The 19,579-nt window shown below is 38.8% G+C and overlaps 1 protein-coding gene and 1 long non-coding RNA gene across 2 annotated transcripts in view; one reads left to right on the top strand and one right to left on the bottom strand.

The window, feature by feature from the left end:
* Window positions 1-10,964: 10,964 nt before the first annotated feature.
* The window catches only part of LOC132359774 (uncharacterized), a 34,803-nt gene continuing 26,188 nt past the window's right edge, over window positions 10,965-19,579 (top strand). Inside the window, exon 1 of the long non-coding RNA XR_009500930.1 lies at window positions 10,965-11,176. This is a non-coding gene — a long non-coding RNA (uncharacterized LOC132359774). The remainder of the gene's footprint in view (window positions 11,177-19,579) is intronic.
* Window positions 14,158-19,579, bottom strand: part of HIF1A (hypoxia inducible factor 1 subunit alpha) — a 41,606-nt gene continuing 36,184 nt past the window's right edge. The window contains exons 12-15 of the mRNA XM_059914359.1: window positions 19,091-19,515; window positions 16,654-16,762; window positions 15,971-16,097; window positions 14,158-15,482 (exon numbers count right to left, since the gene is read on the bottom strand). Coding sequence (XP_059770342.1) covers window positions 15,331-15,482; window positions 15,971-16,097; window positions 16,654-16,762; window positions 19,091-19,515 — 813 coding nt within the window. The 3' untranslated portion in view covers window positions 14,158-15,330. The remainder of the gene's footprint in view (window positions 15,483-15,970; window positions 16,098-16,653; window positions 16,763-19,090; window positions 19,516-19,579) is intronic.

Raw genomic sequence — 19,579 nt, 5'->3', positions numbered from 1 at the left:
CAATTTCTAACATATAGTCTTTGAATTGCTTTTTAACTTTAATAATGTTTCTAAGATTCATTTATGTTATTTCTCGTAGCTTTAATTCATTTATTTTCACGGCTGCCTAATATTCCATTGTGTGAATAAACAGTTTATCCATTATTTCCTCAATGCAAATTTAGGTGGGTTCCAGATATTGCTGTTATAAACAATGTTACTATGAACACTTTTGTACCTGTCTCCTCTGATGTGTAGGATTGCCAGATAAAATAAATGACACCAAATTAAATTGAACTTCAGACTGTTTCTGGGGTTACTATTTACTTCCAAAGGTCAATTTAGATTTTGATACACTAATACCATACCCTAATTACTACAGCTTTTTTTTTTCTTTTCCAAAATCTTATCTAGGAAGGAAAATCCTTTCATCTTATTCTTCTTCAGGAGTATCTTTTCTTTCTTGTCTGCTTTACTTTTCTTTTTTGTCTGCTTTTCTTTTCTTTTAACATCTTTATTGGAGTATAATTGCTTTAGAATGTTGTGTTAGTTTCTGCTGTATAATAAAGTGAATCAGCTATATGTATACGTATATTCCCATATCTCCTCCCTCTTGCGTCTTCCTCCCATCCTCCCTATCCCCCTCTAGGTGGTCAAAAAGCACCGAGCTGATCTCCTTGTGCTATGCAGCTGCTTCCTGCTAGCTACCTATTTTACAATTGGTAGTGTATATATGTCCCTGCCACTTCCTCACTTCGTCCCAGCTTACCCTACCCCTCCCCATGTCCTCAAGTCAATTCTCTACGTCTGCGTCTTTATTCCTGTCCTGCCCCTAGGTTCTTCAGAACTTTTTTTTTTTTTTAGATTCCATATATATGTGTTAGCATACAGTACTTGCTTTTCACTTTCTGACTTACTTCACTCTGTAAGACAGACTCTAGGTCCACCCACCTCACTACAAATAACTCAGTTTCGTTTCTTTTTATGGCTGCGTAATATTCCATTGTATACATGTGCCACATCTTCTTTATCCATGCATCTGTCGACGGACACTTAGGTTGCTTCCATGTCCTGGCTATTGTAAATAGAGCTGCAATGAACATTGTGGTACTTGACTCTTTCTGAATTATGGTATTCTCAGGGTATATGCCCAGTAGTAGGATTGCTGGGTCGTATGGTAGTTGTATTTTTAGTTTTTTAAGGAACCTCCATACTGTTCTCCATAGTGGCTGTATCAATTTACATTCCCACCAACAGTGCAAGAGGATTCCCTTTTCTCCACACCCTCTCCAGCATTTATTGTTTGTAGATTTTTTGATGATGGCCATTCTGACTGGTGTGAGGTGATACCTCATTGTAGTTTTGATTTGCATTTCTCTAATGATTAGTGATGTTGAGCATCCTTTCATGTGTTTGTTGGTAATCTGTATATCTTCTTTGGAGAAATGTCTGTTTAGGTCTTCTGCCCATTTTTGGATTGGGGTGTTTGTTTTTTTGATATTGAGCTACATGAGCTGCTTGTAAATTTTGGAGATTAATCCTTTGTCCCTTGCTTCGTTTGCAAATATTTTCTCCCATTCTGATGGTTGTCTTTTCGTCTTGTTTATGGTTTCCTTTGCTGTGCAAAAGCTTTTAAGTTTCATTAGGTCCCATTTGTTTATTTTTATTTCCATTTCTCTAGAAGGTGGGTCAAAAAGGATCTTGCCGTGATTTATGTCCTAGAGTGTTCTGCCTATGTTTTCGTCTAAGGGTTTTATAGTGTCTGGCCTTACATTTAGGTCTTTAATCCATTTTGAGTTTATTTTTGTGTATGGTGTTAGGGAGTGTTCTAATGTCATTCTTTTACATGTAGCTGTCCAGTTTTCCCAGCACCACTTATTGACGAGGTTGTCTTTTCTCCATTTTATATTCTTGCCTCCTTTATCAAAAATAAGGTGAGCATATGTGCGTGGGTTTATCTCTGGGCTTTCTATCCTGTTCCATTCATCTATATTTCTGTTTTTGTGCCAGTACCATACTGTCTTGATTACTGTAGCTTTGTAGTAGGGTCTGAAGTCCCGGAGCCTGATTCCTCCAACTCCGTTTTTCTTTCTCAAGATGGCTTTGGCTGTTCGGGGTCTTTTGTGTCTGCATACAATTTGTGAAATTTTTTGTTCTAGTTCTGTGAAAAATGCCAGTGGTAGTTTGATAGGGATTTCATTGAATCTGTAGATTGCTTTGGGTAGTATAGTCATTTTCAAAATGTTGATTCTTCCAATCCAAGAACATGGTATATCTCTCCATCTGTTTGTATCACCTTTAATTTCTTTCATCAGTGTCTTATAGTTTTCTGCATACAGGTCTTTTGTCTCCTTAGGTAGGTTTATTCCTAGGTATTTTATTCTTTTTGTTGCAGTGGTAAATGGGAGTGTTTCCTTAATTTCTCTTTCAGGTTTTTCATCATTAGTGTATAGGAATGCAAGAGATTTCTGTGCATTAATTTTGTATCCTGCTACTTTACCAAATTCATTGATTAGCTCTAGAATTTTTCTGGTAGCATCTTTAGGATTCTCTATGTATAGTATCATGTCATCTGCAAACAGTGACAGCTTTACTTCTTCTTTTCCGATTTGGATTCCTTTTATTTCTTTTTCTTCTCTGATTGCTGTGGCTAAAACTTCCAAAACTATGTTGAATAATAGTGGTGAGAGTGGGCAGCCTTGTCTTTTTCCTGATCTTAGAGGAAATGGTTTCAGTTTTTCACCATTGAGAACGATGTTGGCTGTGGGTTTATCATATATGGCCTTTATTATGTTGAGGTAAGTTCCCTCTATGCCTACGTTCTGGAAGGTTTTTTATCATAAATGGGTGTTGAATTTTGCCAAAAGCTTTTTCTGCATCTATTGAGATGATCATATGGTTTTTCTCCTTCAATTTGTTAATATGGTTTATCACATTAATTGATTTGTGTATATTGAAGAATCCTTACATTCCTGGCATAAACCCCACCTGATCATGGTGTATGATCCTTTTAATGTGCTGTTGGATTTTGTTTGCTAGTATTTTGTTGAGGATTTTTGCATCTATGTTCAGCAGTGGTATTGGCCTGTAGTTTCCTTTCTTTGTGACATCTTTGTCTGGTTTTGGTATCAGGGTGATGGTAGCCTCGTAGAATGAGTTTGGGAGTGTTCCTCCCTCTGCTATATTTCTTCCAGAGTATCTTGACTGTTCTTGGACCTTTGCTTTTTCATATAAATTTTAAATTGAACTTGTCAAATTTCTCTAATAGTACCATTGGGATTTTGATTGAATTGCATTAAATCCATGTCACTTTGAGAAGGATAACATTTTTAGCATATTGAGTCTCCCTATCCTATAAGTATTTAAGTAATCTTTAGCATCATCAGTAAAGTTTTATAATTTTTCATGCATGTGGATCAATTCCCTGAGCCTATGCACATAGTCACAGTGTGATGATAGTGGTTTTAGCAGGGCTCTCTTTGACTGTCTCTTTCCCTGGTCTTTCCGTTAAGCTGTCTGCCTCTTTCGGTATCACACCCAGCTAGCAGACTCCACTAAATGCCAGCCGATTGTCCTACTGCTTTTGACAATGTCCTGGAGCATGAACTGCTTCATAGTCCAATTATATTTAGGCTCCTTTGCAGAGATAGCCATTGAATGCAGTCTTGAGGTTTGTTCTGATCCCAGAGGGCTCTTCTTAGTTGTCTCTTTCTCGGGCTCTCTCTGGTAAACTAGCTGGTCTGCAGTTTAGTTTCTTGCTGCATGGAGCTACCAGCCTCCTCTTAATTACTTGCCACCAAAATATGCATTGTTTTCAAGAGCACCTTGAAGTTTGAATTTTCTCACACTCTTCCAAATAAAATCAGTTCCTCTAGGGAGAACTTCAGAGTTCTCTGTTCTAGTGGACTTTTCTCTCCCCTTGGGCAAAATCTCTGAGCCAATGCTCAAGCTGGGAATGGGGACTGTGTGCCATGTCTTTCAGAGTGATACCCCTGCTTTATAAGCAGGGTTCTGGAAGGGGGCATTAGCTTCTGCCTCTCAAGCTGCCTCTCCTGGCATGGAACCCCCATGTGAGCTGTGTGAGCTGGGGCGAGGGTGACTGGGGTCCCAGTACTCATAGCCTCCTGAATCTGGGATAGGGCCTCTGTCCTATGAGTTGTGTCTGAAAGGAAGAAAGGAGTTCCTAATCTCTCCATTCTGTAGGACATACTTATCTGGAATTTAACGTTTGCAACATGAAGCTAAGGAGGATGAGAAATGCTGACAGCTTGGTTCTCCCAGGGAGATCCATAGCATTTTTACTGAGATCTGGGGGAAGAGGGAGCCCCACCTTCTTGGCCATGCCCGCCCAGAGTGGAGCTTTTGTCATACTGAGCAGGGTGGGGGAGGCAGCAGGTCATGGCTCAGGTGCCACTGACTCTTGCTGTTCCTACCAAGATTTAGTAGGTTTTCTTGAATAAATGTTTCTTCATCTGCTGTATGCCCTTCAAACAATTTCAAGAAACTTTAAATTGTTGTTGTCTAAAATTTTCACCAGTTACAGTTGTTTCACGGGGTAGTAAGTCCATAGGGCTCCTCATACTGCCATTTTCCTGGGGATGCATTTAAAGGCAACTCAGGTTTTCAACCATCTAATGTAGAACAACTCACCTCAAGAAGATAATTAAAATTTTAGTGTGATAAATATGAAAGGGGTGAGCACAGCACAACATGGGAACACCTAGGAGAAACTCCTAACCAGTCCCTGAGAGGATAAGCTTTCTAAAGTAGAGCTGAATTGTGAAAAATCAGGGAAAGAATTAAGAAGATGAAGATGAAAATAGGAAGAGTGCTGCTGATGCAGAAAAGAAGCAAGTGCAAATGCGCAAAGAGGAAGAGAGAATGTTAGGAAGTTTTATCACTGCAGCACTGGATGCAAAAGAAATAAGTTGTAATATTTGGAAAAATAGGCAGGAGATCCCAAGGTCTGGAATGCTTTGTGCTGGGAGATTCCCCCCCGCCCCGAAATTCTTAGTGTTCTTGTACATTCTGAGCCTTCGGAGTGAAGATGCTTGAATATAAGTCCTAAAGACAGAAAACTCTGAAGAGGTTTAGAGACTTATCTCCCCTGGAGGCATTTGCTTGCATTCCAAGGCTGTAAAGGAAAGACAGAGACCCTCCTTTCTTCCCTCCCCACAGAAAAATTTGTTTACATTCCTTAGATGGGCAGATGTGCCAGCTGCTGTATATAAGCTCCAAGTCTCATAATTTGAGGGTTCCTCTCTTGTGGTACAAACCCTGCTGCACATACAGGTGAATATCTGGCCCTCACTGTGTAGCCTGTGGGGAATTGGGGCACCAGGGAACCAGAATTAACATGCTCTATGAATAATAAATGGTCTGTTCTCTGGTCTAGAGGTCTGGTGTTTCTGTGTGTGTGTGTGTGTGTGTGTGTGTGTGTGTATATATATATATATATATATATATATATATATCTATATATCTCAGATCCTCACAGTTTTGGACTTAACACCAAATATAAAAGCATTTGAACTATCAGCTAAAGACTATCAATAGCTCTGAATATTTTTTTTTTTAAATTTTTTATAGCTACTTTATTTATTTATTTTATTATTTATTTTTGGCTGTGTTGGGTCTTCGGTTCGTGCGAGGGCTTTCTCTAGTTGCGGCAAGCGGGGGCCACTCTTCATCGCGGTGCGGGGACCGCTCTTCATCGCGGTGCGCGGGCCTCTCACCGTCGCGGCCCCTCCCGCTGCGGGGCACAGGCTCCAGACGCGCAGGCTCAGTAGTTGTGGCCCACGGGCCCAGCTGCTCCGTGGCACGTGGGATCTTCCCAGACCAGGGCTCGAACCCGTGTCCCCTGCATTAGCAGGCAGATTCTCAACCACTGCGCCACCAGGGAAGCCCCTGAATATTTTTAAAAATGTTTTTTCTGTTAACAGAAGTAATCATATTTCCTATACAATATTATAAAGATACAGAAATGTATTATTAGTAAAAGTCTTCTGATACTCCACTCCTCAAGGACAATTACTATTTTACATTCGCAATTTTTAAGTACGGAAATAACATAACCCTAGTTTTGTTTTAGGAAGATTGGTTTAGCAACAGTGCAGTGCAGCAGGGATGGGGCAGATAACAGGGGAGGTATAGGAAACGCAGGCAAGAAAGGATGAGGCTGTATTAGTGGACATGTAGAGAATGGTGTAAATTAAATACCTAGGAAAAAAAAAAAAAGACTGTGTGTCACTGACTTTGACGATTTGATAACACTAAAGCATTACTGTTAAAGTTTTAGGTGTAATAATAGTGTTGCGGGTATGTCAAAAAAAGAATATAATTTTTAGAGATACATACTGAATTATTTACAAATGAAATTATATGATGTCTAGAATTTGCTTCAAAATAATGGGTGGGGAAGGGAGGGATGCGTAAAGGTACTGATGAAAAAAGCCACGAGTTGAGATTTTTGAAGCTGGTACTGTGGCTGATGCTGGATAAGGCACCCAGATGTCTCAGGAATGACTTACTCTTCTGGCTGCTGGGAGTGCGGCAGCAGGTGGTCCTCAGCTGTCAGTCCTCCTTGGGGATTGTCTCAGCGGAAGAAAAGCGCCCTCATCAAAGGTCATTTCTTCTGAGGGCAGCCCACATTCAATGACTGATCACTGTAGGGGCCTCAGCCCTCTTTGTAACTTGGTACCCCTCTCAAGGCTATCCCACAGCTCCCATGTGGCTGCTGAAAGCCTCTGTTGGGACTGCATCTCAACTCAGTTTCTCCCTCTGCCCACTTCTCTTTTTTCCTGTCCGCGTGTTTTTCCTTAAAACACTCCCTGATAAATGTCCTGCAATCTCCATCTTGGAGTCTACTTCCCCAAGAACCCAAACTGCAGAGACACTTTTTTTTTTTTTAAGTATTTGTTTATTTATTTATTTATGGCTGTGTTGGGTCTTCGTTTCTGTGCGAGGGCTTTCTCTAGTTATGGCAAGCTGGGGCCACTCTTCATCGCGGTGCGCGGGCCTCTCACTATCGCGGCCTCTCTTGTTGCGGAGCACAGGCTCCAGACGCGCAGGCTCAGTAATTGTGGCTCACGGGCCCGGCTGCTCCGCGGCATGTGGGATCCTCCCAGACCAGGGCTCGAACCCGTGTCCCCTGCATTGGCAGGCAGATTCCCAACCACTGCGCCACCAGGGAAGCCCTGCAGAGACACTTTGACATCATTATACTATTCTCTTTACTTTTGTACATGTTCAAAAGTTTCCATAATGAACATTTAAGAAAAGGGCAGCATCAGACTGGATGTGGTGGATAAGGGTAAAAGTGACAAGTTTTGTCTAGGGCTCTGATTTTGGAGACTGGGTGGTGCCATTCACTGAGCAGGTGATGCAGGAGGAAGAGCCATTTGGAGGGCATATGAAGAGTTAGTTTTTGTTTTTTTTAGGATTTTACTTTTTTTCATCATTTTATTTTTTAACATCTTTATTGGAGTATAATTGCTTTACAGTTGTCTGTTAGTTTCTGCTTTATAACAAAGTGAATCAGCTATACATATACATACATCCGCACATCTCCTCCCTCTTGCGTCTCCTTCCCACCCTCCCTATCCCACCCCTCTAGGTGGTCACAAAGCAACGAGCTGATCTCCCTGTGCTATGCGGCTGCTTCCCACCAGCTATCTATTTTACATTTGGTAGTGTATATATATCAACGCCACTCTCTCACTTTGTCCCAGCTTACCCTTCCCCCTCCCCGTGTCAAGTCCATTCTCTACGTCTGCGTCTTTATTCCTGTCCTGCCCCTAGGTTCTTAAGAACCATTTTTTTTTTTTTTAGATTCCATATATATGTGTTAGCATACGTATTTGTTTTTCTCTTTCTGACTTACTTCACTCTGTATGACAGACTCTAGGTCCATCCACCTCACTACAAATAACTCAATTTCGTTTCTTTTTATGGCTGAGTAATATGAGGAGTTAGTTTTTGAGAGGCCAAACTTGACGTGCCTGTGGGGAGCAGTCTGGCCTGGCCATGGATTATCAAGCTAGAGATAACTCTAGGTAATGATGATGATAATGAGTTATTACCTTGGTAATAACTCTAGGTAAGGTAATGATGACTTACAACATCTTTAATGACCAATACAAACTTCACTTGTGTTTGCCCAATTATAGCTGAACGTGTTAGAACCTCGTAGAATGGGAATTAACCCATTGATAGCAGGCACCACATTCTAGAATATTTCTTTCACCTACAGGTCTCAGAATAACCCTGTCTTAGTCTGTTCAAGCTGATAAAACAAAACACCATAAACTGGGTAGTTTATTCTTCATGGTTCTAGAGTCTGGAAGTCCAAGACCAGAATACTATCACGGTTAGTGCTAGCTGGTGAGAGCCCTATTCCTGGTTGCAGATTCCTAACTTCTCATTGTATACTCACTTGGCCACAGGGGCGATGGAGCTCTCTGGAGCCTCTTCAACAAGGGCACAAATCCCATTCATGAAGGCTCCACCCTCATGACCTAATTACCTCCCAAAGTCCCCACTTCCGAATACTGTATCATCTTGGAGGTAAGATTTCTACATATGAATTCTGAGGGACCACAAACATTCAAAACATCACAAACATCTTAGACTCAGTCAATCCTCAGTAATTGTTCTTTGAATAAATGGATTTAATTGGAAGAGCTAGAAAATGGTCCTGTTTTCCCCATTCCATTCCTCTGATCATTTCTTCTCTGGTCTCTGTCACACAAGATCCTCTCCTACCTTCAATCATGTGAGTTGTCCTTGTGCAAGCAGAGTGCAAGGTTTTAGGAACAATCAAAGATGAATCAGATGGGAACCTCGCTCTGAAGGAACTAAGAGTTTGGTAGGGGAGATAAGACATGCATAAATGACCACAGAAGGTTGAAAAAAAGAAAGAGAAGTAAGAATGCAGAAGGACTAAAGGTGAAGTTCACAGGGATGGCAAATACTTGCAGTTGAATTTGCCTACAAAGAGGAAAAGCACCTACCCAGGCTGCGCTGGCTCCTCTCTAATTTGCGATGTTAGTAGCTTACTTCAGTTAGGTTTTTGCTTTAAATACTCTACCAGTAGGCTGGAGAATTAGGCAACGGCTTATAATGGCTTACCCCAAAGCTTGTCCAGTACTCCTATTAGAGTATGTCATAAGCAGTCGTGTGTGGAACCATTAAAAAAAAAAAAAAAAAAGCCGTTTTAGGGCTTCCCTGGTGGCGCAGTGGTTGAGAATCTGCCTGCCTATGCAGGGGACACGGGTTCGAGCCCTGGTCTGGGAAGATCCCACATGCCGAGGAGCAACTGGGCCCGTGAGCCACAATTACTGAGCCTGCGCGTCTGGAGCCTGTGCTCCGCAACAAGAGAGGCCGCGATAGTGAGAGGCCCGCGCACCGCGATGAAGAGTGGCCCCCGCTTGCCGCAACTAGAGAAAGCCCTCGCACAGAAACGAAGACCCAACACAGCCATGAATAAATAAATTAATTAATTAAAAAAAAAAAACCGTTTTAAAGAGTCAGTAATATTATCCAGAAATATATGGAAAGGATCTCTACATAAAAGTGTTTCTTAATGTTTTAATATTTCAGAGATCTCTAAAAAATATTTGACTTAACAGCGTCCTAGCCTACTTGTCAGGCTATATATATGATGTTTCTCAATTTTAAAAAATGCTTTTGTGATAAACATTAAAGAACCCCACTCCTCCAATCCCCCGGCCTGCTCTCCTCCGTGAAGAATCACCAGTTTACAATGATTTATTAAGCATCCATAAGATCAAAAGAGTTGTAGTATTCTCCCTAAATGACACCTCTCTAATTAAGCACAAACACGGTGACTGAGGCTACAGTTCAGTTTTTGTCAGGAAAAAAATATTCAGAACACCTCGGCTACTTGTTTTAAATGTTAAAATTAAAAGAGAATTTTTAATGTCCTACTTTTTAGGAAATTCTATTTGAGAAAACATGAACAATGAATTTTCCTGAAAAAAACAATTTAAAATAAAATATAAAATGTAGTCAGCTGTGTATATACAAAAGCGAGGTTATTTATTCTAAACAATACCTGGCTCCGTACTTTACAACAAACTGCGAAATCGTAACCGAATTACAGGAGATTAAATTTAATGCCCCAAGCTTTTCTGTTTTCCACAAACTCACCTCCCTTCTTTCCAAAAAGATTATCCTCTCCCAAAGGATTCTCAGGGTGCAGACACACAATAAATTAAAAAAACACGACAAGCAAAACAAAACAAAACAAAACAGACCAACAACAATAAAAACCCACCCGGGGCAGCTAAAGTTTCCATTTAATTACTTAAGCATATCTCAAAGTGCTTTATTTAAAATAAACGAAGACTTTGAGTGCCTTAGGGGTAATATGTTGAAATGAACATACAATTTCTCTGTTTTTGATAAGATTAATAGATAGGACTAATCTTTCTAAACTGTTGCATAGCTACGCAATCTGTTAGGCGACCCCTCGGCATTTCTCTGTTCTACAGAGCACAGCTTAACACTCCAAAGCATCTGCTTGGGAGTTCGGAAGACAGCTCTACCTACAGCAACACTTCACTTCTCCTTCCCTCAAATCTCACCCCGCCCCCCAAACTCCAACATCCAAAACGGCCAAGTTTCAGGAAGGGCTGGCAGCCGAAGCGAGCAACTCACAGAAGACAAAGGGCAGCGCGGGGCCCACGGGCCCCCGCCGGCCCTTCCATCCGCTCGCGCGCGCGCGCGCATCCTAAGGCCGGGCGGGGCGGTGCCTCCACATGCGCTCCCACACGTAGGCGGGAGCCCGGCGCAGCAGCCACACGCGCCGCTCCTGCCGCCTCGCGCGGGGCCCCAGTCCCGGGCCGCGGGCGGGGCCGGGGCTGCGGTGCTGAGCCCCAGCACGTACTGGGGCGTGGCCTGCAGCGCGACGGGCGGGTTTTGGAGAGGTTTCTCCGGGCGGCTCACATTTCACATCGTCATCATGTAGGCACCAGGGCGCCAGGGACAGAAGTGGAGCCGGTCCCTTCCGCATCCTTGCTGTTCTCCCCGCTGAGGGTCTGGTCACTGCCGCTCTCAGGCACCTGTCTTCCCTCTCCGTGCCGGAATGGAGCCAAGACAAGGGAATATAAGAAATTAAATAGTACAAGGAGATCGGGTGTCTGAGCAGCGTCTTGGATAATACCGTCCACTACAGGTAAGAATAAAAATTATGTCCAAACCTCTGAAAGATGTGAACACAACAAAGCTCCGGAAGGTGTTCATAGGAGGGTAGAGGTAAGGTGTAGTTTTTGTCTTACAGGGAGACTATTTCATTTCACATCCTACAGATTGAACTAATTCTCTGTAAAATGATCTGGGACAACAGGCTCAGCGCTATTTAAAAGGAGGAAATATGAGCAAAGTGGTTAGTGGCAGACTTAAAAAACACCCCAGTAAAAATTTTTTTTACATTTTTGTTGGTTCCACATAGCAACGTGTTAGCAAAGGTTTTATGTAACCAAACACCGTTTAAAAAAAAAAAAGATTTTGTATTATTTGCAACTTGTTTTTCACGTTGCTACATTGGAAATTTGAACTTTTGGAATGTTGAGGTTTCTGCAAAGCCAGTAACTTTATCATTTTTGCATTTTAGAGGTTGTAGGGGGAAATCAAACTTTAGAATGGTAGTTGTGAGGTTAATACAAAAAGAAAATAAACGTGTCTAGCATGCTATTAAACAGCGCTGACAGAACCATACCATATATTCATCTGGCCTTTTATAGTTTATCAACGTGCATTTCATATACCACCTCATTTACCTGAGTTAATGTCTCCATAACCAGACACCGAAATCTCTAGCTCAAACTCAAAACCCACTAAATAGCACCAGAACACCACTTTTATTCATTTCCATTTGCCTTGCCATTCCTCTCATACAACATCCCCTCAGTGTCCTCTATGATTTCATTACCGTCAAGGGACACCCACCCTCAGTTCCCTACACCCCCGTTGCTTTCTATTTGCCATTTAAACAGTTAATGGGAAAAGGGGTAAGGTTCTGCTGGACTGGCTAGCACCTCACCAGCTCAGACACTCTGAATCATAGGCCATCTCTCCAAGATTGTTTTCTCATCTACAAAATGAGATACAGGTACTATTTCATAGTGGTTTTTTTTTTTTTTAAGATTGTGAGATAACATGCAAAATGCTTAGCACAAAGTCTAGCATATAGCACTTAAAGACATTAGATTCATTTTAACTCCTGATCTAAAAAAAGTACCTAGCAGAGGTAGGCTCCCTGGGGAACTCTTTTTCAGTTCCAGAGTTAATAGTGAGGCTTAGAATAAATGAACAAAATACACTAAACTCCTTTGCCATACTTTTTTCAGATGTGAAAATAATACTGTGGTCATTCACTCACAGCACGACCAGAGGAAGAAGTATAGGCATTCATCAGGAAGGGAGACAATACAGGACTGTAGCTGCTGGTGTAGAGCTATACTTGGCTAAACGCATTATAAAGACATTTGTTACGGTCTCAAAGAGGCTGGCATAATGCTGGGAGGAAGGGCTGGTTCTGCTATTTAAAACAGCTTCAAGCACTCCAGGGGGCTTATTTTCTGAATGACCAAGGGGCGGATACTTGTTTTCTCCCAGCTTTACCATCGTTTAAAGTGGCTTTCTCATCTAAATCATTGCTCCACAAGTCATCTTCCTACTCTTGGTCATTACAGATCTGACCATTAACTAATATTTGAAAACGATAAACTTCTAGATTTCAGCTTAAGTTAATTTGCTAACAAAATGAGCAGAATTTTAAATTTCAACCCGGGAATATTGAGCAACTACTTTATTCTAAAATACCACCTCTAGTACTATCTGTAATTAAATGCAGAAGCACTTTGGATCATAGTATTTGCAGTGAAATATGCATGTGCCCCTAAAAACTTAGATTGAGTCTTAATATTGTAAACTTTTGTTCCCATATTTTCATGTAATTGTAATCAGATTTTCTTCATTCTAAGATAAAAACAGCCTCCTAAGATCTGTGGCTTAATTTTGTCCAGGATATTTTGTTCCTGTAACCTCAGGATACAGGGCCTAAGGCTCTGGCACTGCCTATGTAATTTGTCCATAAAAATAATTTGCTGTTACTTCTAGGAGCAGGGATTCACTGTTTCTTATTATATCTTTTTGTGCTGTCTGATTTTTTAAATTTTAAGTGGGAATGTATTACTTTTACAATCATAAAAGAAATAATGCTATTTCATTTTAAAAATATAGGAAAAAAAAAGCTATTTAAAAAATTTAAAATATACAGTATCATTAAGACAAAAACAAAGCAACGTTTTTTTAGTTTCATATTAGAGTCAGAAGACCTAAGTTTAAATCTTTGGTCTGCCATTTATTACCTTTAAGGCTTGGACAAATCCTTTATCGTTTGAGGTCTAAATTTCTTCATCTGTGAGGGACAATAGATTGGAAATCTTTAGAGCAGGGGTCCCCAACCCCCGGGCCACAAACCGGTACCAGTCCGTGGCCTGTTAGGAACCGGGCCCACAACAGGAGGTGAGCGGCAGGTGAGCGAGCAAAGCTTCATCTGTATTTACAGCTGCTCCCCATCGCTCGCATTACCACCTGAGCTCCTCCTCCTGTCAGCATTATGGTGAGTTGCATAATTATTTCATTATATATTAAATTTAATAATAATAGAAATAAAGGGCACAATAAATGTAATGTGCTTGAATCATCCGAAACCATCCCCCACCCCCCATCCGTGGAATAACTGTCTTCCACGAAACCGTTCCCTGGTGCCAAAAAGGTTGGGGACCGCTGCTTTAGAGGAACTTTCTAGCCCTTACAACATTATGTAACTATAATGTTCAGGATTTGCTTCATTCATCCCATTCATATTAGAACATTAAAATTTTCTTTTACTTTAATAAATTAAAGGTTCATAAATGACAAGTTTCTTTTCTAAAAGCATACTTTTTACAGTGGAACGTTATGGTTTGTTATTATTTAACATTACATTTAGGGACACAGTATAACTTAAGGTGATGGCAATAAGATAAATGTAGAAATAAACAAGAGTAATGTAATATTCATAAAATACTTAAACTGTTGGTAAACAATATTATGAGTTGGAGGTGTTAAAGCAAATACTTTTTTAACATAAAAGCTGATCAAAGGGGGCCTGGTCCACAGAAGATGTTTATTTGATGTAACAAAACAATACAGTTAGTGTTAGATCCAACCACAAAGAGCAAAAGGAATGAAAAATTTGTACAATGCACATAGAAAAACAAGATGTTTACTGTGACAACTATATATTTCTAAAATAATGCTTTTCTAAAATTACTCAATTATTGAAATCTATATGAAAACAGAATGATGTTAATAGCGACAAAGTGCATAAAACCAAACATCAAATTTTGAGCAAATTAACGTACTAGGCAATTTTGCTAACAAAGCATGATTTTTTTCTTGTTCACAATCTGCTCAAAATACCTTTATACCAACAGGGTGGGCAGAACATTTAGGTTTAATATCAATTACACAATATTAGCATAAACTTCCACAACTACAGATAGGGTATTGTTTTCTTTTGAGCTGGCAAAGTGACTACAGAAACATCAGATCATTTCTCTGAATTGAGAATTTTATCCAAATAAATGCCACATACCTTCCAGATATATGCATATCTTTCTATATCATGTAAATGGCTTTACCCATTTAAATAATAAACCATACAAGCATTTAAGAATCATTATTATATGATTAACAATGTCATGTTCCAGGTTTAATAATTTCATAGGCCAAAAAAAAGTTCTTCTTAAAAACTAGTTTTATAAATGCAGAATATATTGCATGAGTAACTGCTGGTATTTTTTTAAGAAAATATATTGTGCAATTGTGGCTACCATGTACTGCTGGCAAATCATTACTGTTTATGTAAAATGTGAAAAAACTGAGTAAAAATTTTTCAAACTCATCATGATGAAAGGTTACTTGCCTTCTTAAAAAAAAATTACATTGGCATCTTATTAAAAATAATTCGATAAGGGACAAACTCCCTAGCCCAAAATAAATAAATAAAAAGGTGCATTTTAAAAATGATGCTACTGCAATGCAATGGTTTAAATACCAAAGAACTGTGAAAATGTGCTGTGTGTGATCTGGCATTAAGGAACATACTAAAAAAGAGCATTAATGTAAATTAAGTAGAAAGGGGATGAAAATTGAACTAACCAAGTTTGTGCAGTATTTGTAGCCAGGCTTCTAAAATTAGATATAGAAAATATAAATAGACTGCTTTAGGTAATGAGCCACCAGTGTCCAAAAAAAGGAATGAGATTATGAAAAAGCTCAGTTAACTTGATCCAAAGCTCTGAGTAATTCTTCACCCTGCAGTAGGTTTCTGCTGCCTTGTACAGGAGCATTAACTTCACAATCATAACTGGTCAGCTGTGGTAATCCACTCTCATCCATTGATTGCCCCAGCAGTCTACACGCTAAATCTGAAAAACAGAGAGACACTTAAGTATTTATTCATCTAATCCATGAATATTATTAAACAGCCACTATGCACTAGGTATTGGGGAAAATAAGGCAAATAAGCGCTAGAAGGGTTTTAGTCTATTAGGCAAAACCACAATCGTGTAAACAAGAAAGTGCAAAAAAGTGTTACTGGTGCTATGTCACAAATGTTTAAAGGATACTTTGAAGGCACAAAGGCGTGATAAACCAATTTAGAAAAAGGCATTAAAATGTGCAAGTTTCAGCTTCTATTCAATATTGATAGCACATAGACACAGATCAAAGATAATTACTAAAAATTCATAGTTCCATCTTGAAATAGCTATTACTGATCAAATAAAATGCAACCTTACTTTTTAATCCTGCTAAGGAGTGAAAATCAGTCTCACTTGGAGTACAGCTCCTAAATAAAAGTTTCATATATTTTAATTCTCTTTGTGATGTTCAAGGGCAGAAAGAATAAACTAACCAGAGGGTATTAAAATAATTGTCTTTTGCTCCATTCCATTCTGTTCACTAGATTTGCATCCTTTTACGCGTTTCCAAGAAAGTGATGTAGTAGTTGCACGATCATCTGGTTGCTGTAATAATGTTCCCTAAAAACAGTAAAGTTATTTCAATTTTACTATGTTGAATTTTTTTTAAGTCAAAAACTTTGAAATCAGTGTAAGTTTGCTAACAATATGTGGGCAAGATTCTTAAATACTGCCCTAAGTTATTTTAAATTCTTTTTCTTCATACTACTATGGTGAATTCATTTGCTGCTCATTATGACAGCTACGTGTGTAAATGCTTTCCAGTTAATTTGGTCTGAAAATATCAGTATGGATTATACCAGCACTGACTGTTCTGTGGGTAAGAAGGGAAAGTAACCTAAAGGGAAGAGAAAGAGACTTGGTGGTGATACTGGGTGTGGAATGAGGGGAGAACTATACTTACTCAAAATACATCTCTAGTGTTTGGAATTTTTACACCAAGACTGGATTCATTAAATGTATTTTTAAGAAAGAGTGTGTACAAGTGAAAAAAAACAATGTATAACTTCTGAAAATGTAACATTAGTATTTGGGAGATACAAGGAGTTACCTATATATCTAACTTAGAAATAGCATATTAAGTAGAATAGAAAAGCAAACATACTGTCACACTTACAATTCCTACTGCTTGAAAAAGTGAACCATCATGTTCTATTTTCCGCTTTCTCTGAGCATTCTGCAAAGCTAGTATCTTTGGACTTAGTTCTTCCTCAGGAACAGTAGTTCTGAAAAATATTTTTTATTTAAAAATATGGTTGTTTTATTTATTTAAAAAATATCCAGTTAGCTTTTTAAAAATGAAATATATAATGCCTATTTTCCAACATTAAGGAATATAATGTTATACATAAGAGAACCGTCCTGATTACTAAAGTTTATTACCTTGAAAGCCGAAGTTCATTTTTTAAAACAAAATTTCCTAAAATATGCATTTCCCTATTTAGAAAATAGAACTGAACAGAACTAAATTGACGTCAAAGAGTTAAATATTGGCCTTTCATCCCACCTAATACACAGATATTCTTGGGACTACTGTAATAAAAGATTAATTTCACATTTGTCTTACGCTTTCAGTTTATAAAACATTGCATGTTCATTAGTTCACTGTAGCTTCACTCCAATCCCCAAGATAATACAGGTAATATAATACACATTCTATAAATGAGAAACCTGAGGCCTGTTAGGTAACTTGCTCTGTTGCTAATTAGTTGCAGATATGGAAGTACACTGCAGGTCTCCTGATACCCAGTCTCCTTCCCAGTGATCCTCCCACTAAGCCATTTTGCCCTCAGTATTGATCTGGTTATCAAACTTGAACTATCTGCATCTAAAATTAATACTAAATAGTGAAGAACTGTTTTATGTGTCAAGTACATCGATTTTGTTATATCTGTTTCGCCTTTTCAAGAACCGCCCACCCACCCCCAACATAATCACAATAGCTCCTTGCTGTCCCATCTAGTTGAGAGTGGCATATGGGTAAGGGATGTACTACTCTAACGGCTCTCCTACATGCAGTCTTGTTTTGTATTTTTAAAAAATTCTATGAAACCGTCAATATATAGACAGGCAGATTTTAAAATTTTTATATAAATGTTATCTTTATTAAGCGTAACTCAGTCTATCATGTAAATATCATCTTAGTAGTAGTATTTTAATGGTTTATTTTTAATCTTTGCTCTAAAAGCTGCAAATTGTCTGGTTTACCATAGCACTTTGATTTTGCAAATTACCTAGAGAGGTAGTAAAGAAAAAGCCTCCATATAGTTCTGAAAGGTTAAGTTCATAAAATGTTTAGTGCATACTATATTGGAACTAATGTAAAAAAAAATTGCTAAAGTGACTAGATGTTTGTTGGACTTTGGTTTTGACAAGTACATAGTTATTCAGAAAACCAAATATCCCATGGTTCTCTGTAGCTGTAACTGAAAATTACACATCACTGCCAATTCTTTTGCTATGTTCATTCTTCTCTCCATCCAATAACCATTTATTGAAGCAAGTGCTACATGTTAGGTACTGAGTTAAGCATTAGTAACACAGAAATGTCCGAGGCACTGTCACTGCTCAGAGGAGCTCTAAAGTCGGTTGGTGATAATAGTAAAACAGTAATGTTAAATACTTGTTAATCTAAAGCCCTAAGATCTTTTCCTAGCTCTGGGAAAAGGCCTCTCCTAGCATTCTAGGTCAAAGCGGTGATGCAGGGCAGGAGAAAAAAGCCATAAGCTCTGGCTATGGCAGTGCTTTTTCCTATTGCTATTGCTATCTGACTCAGTCTAGGCACTGTAGAGGAATCATTCCTCTCCTCCAAACACTGCTCCACTGACTTGTCTCCTCTGACTACAGCCTCAAATTTTAAATGTGTCAAATCCTATTACAAATTATACACAAAAATTATAACTTAAAATTTGGATAGTGTCCATATGTTTGCTCAAACTAGCTCCATAGAAGCAATGCCATGACACATGCTTAGATTCCTGTTATAGCTTTTAAAAACCTATTTAACCTATGATATAGCTAGTGTTCTATAAATAAAAAGGAAAAATAAAAGCAACTATAACTATACATAAATTTATTTTAAATGCTTATAAATATCTATATTGAATACTGAGGACTGAAGACCATCAAGTTCAATTTGGATTGGAGAACTGGAAATACCCTTAAGTTGGAAAGGCTTTTTTTCAGGTAAGCTTAAAAAGAGCTCCAAGCTATGGAGGCAAGTAAGGATAGTTAATGAGTCTGATTTAAGCAATTACAAGAAACTGGGCCAATTTTTGTACATTTACAGAACTTACTGGCTGGATTTTATTTTTAGAGGTATTAGAAGACCCTTCTACTCCTACATTTAGATAAGTGATATGACTATAAAGTAATACACAAGCTAATTTAGAAATGGTTTTTTGAGTGCTTGTTTTAAGTTCAGAATTTGTACGTCAATTTTATGTTCCTTAAAGCATATATATCAGAAGGTCTGCTACATTTAGAAATAATTTACCATCATACATATTTCCTCAAAAATAACAAACTATAACTTTAATGTTACATATAAATACCTTTGACTCAAAGCGACAGATAACACATTAGGGCTTCTTGGATGAGATTTTTCTGTCTGTTCTATGACTCCTTTTCCTGCTCTGTTTGGTGAGGCTGTCCGACTTCCAGTGTCACTATATGGTGATGTTGTGGCACAAGTAGTTTCTTTAGGTACGTGGGGAGGAGATGGAAATGCAATCAATATTTTAATGTCTTCCATACCATCTTTTGTCACTGTTTTTAATTCATCAGTGGTGGCTGTGGTAGTGTTGGTGGTTATAGGAGGTTCCTGCATTTGAGTCGGCTGGAATACTGTAATTGTGCTCGCACTTTGAGGAGTAGTAGAACTGCTTTCCAATGGTGACAACTGGTCGAAGGAACGTAACTGGAAGTCATCATCCATTGGGATATAAGGAGCTAACATCTCCAAGTCTAAATCAGTGTCCTTTAAAACAACAAATACATGAGTTTTTATAATGGCCACACCATATAAAAGAAAAACAAGTTAA

Source organism: Balaenoptera ricei, chromosome 2, assembly GCF_028023285.1.
Source record: "Balaenoptera ricei isolate mBalRic1 chromosome 2, mBalRic1.hap2, whole genome shotgun sequence".
Lineage (NCBI taxonomy): Eukaryota > Metazoa > Chordata > Mammalia > Artiodactyla > Balaenopteridae > Balaenoptera > Balaenoptera ricei.
The sequence above is the reverse complement of the archived record's forward strand: the minus strand, read 5'-3'. Positions and strand labels throughout refer to the sequence as shown.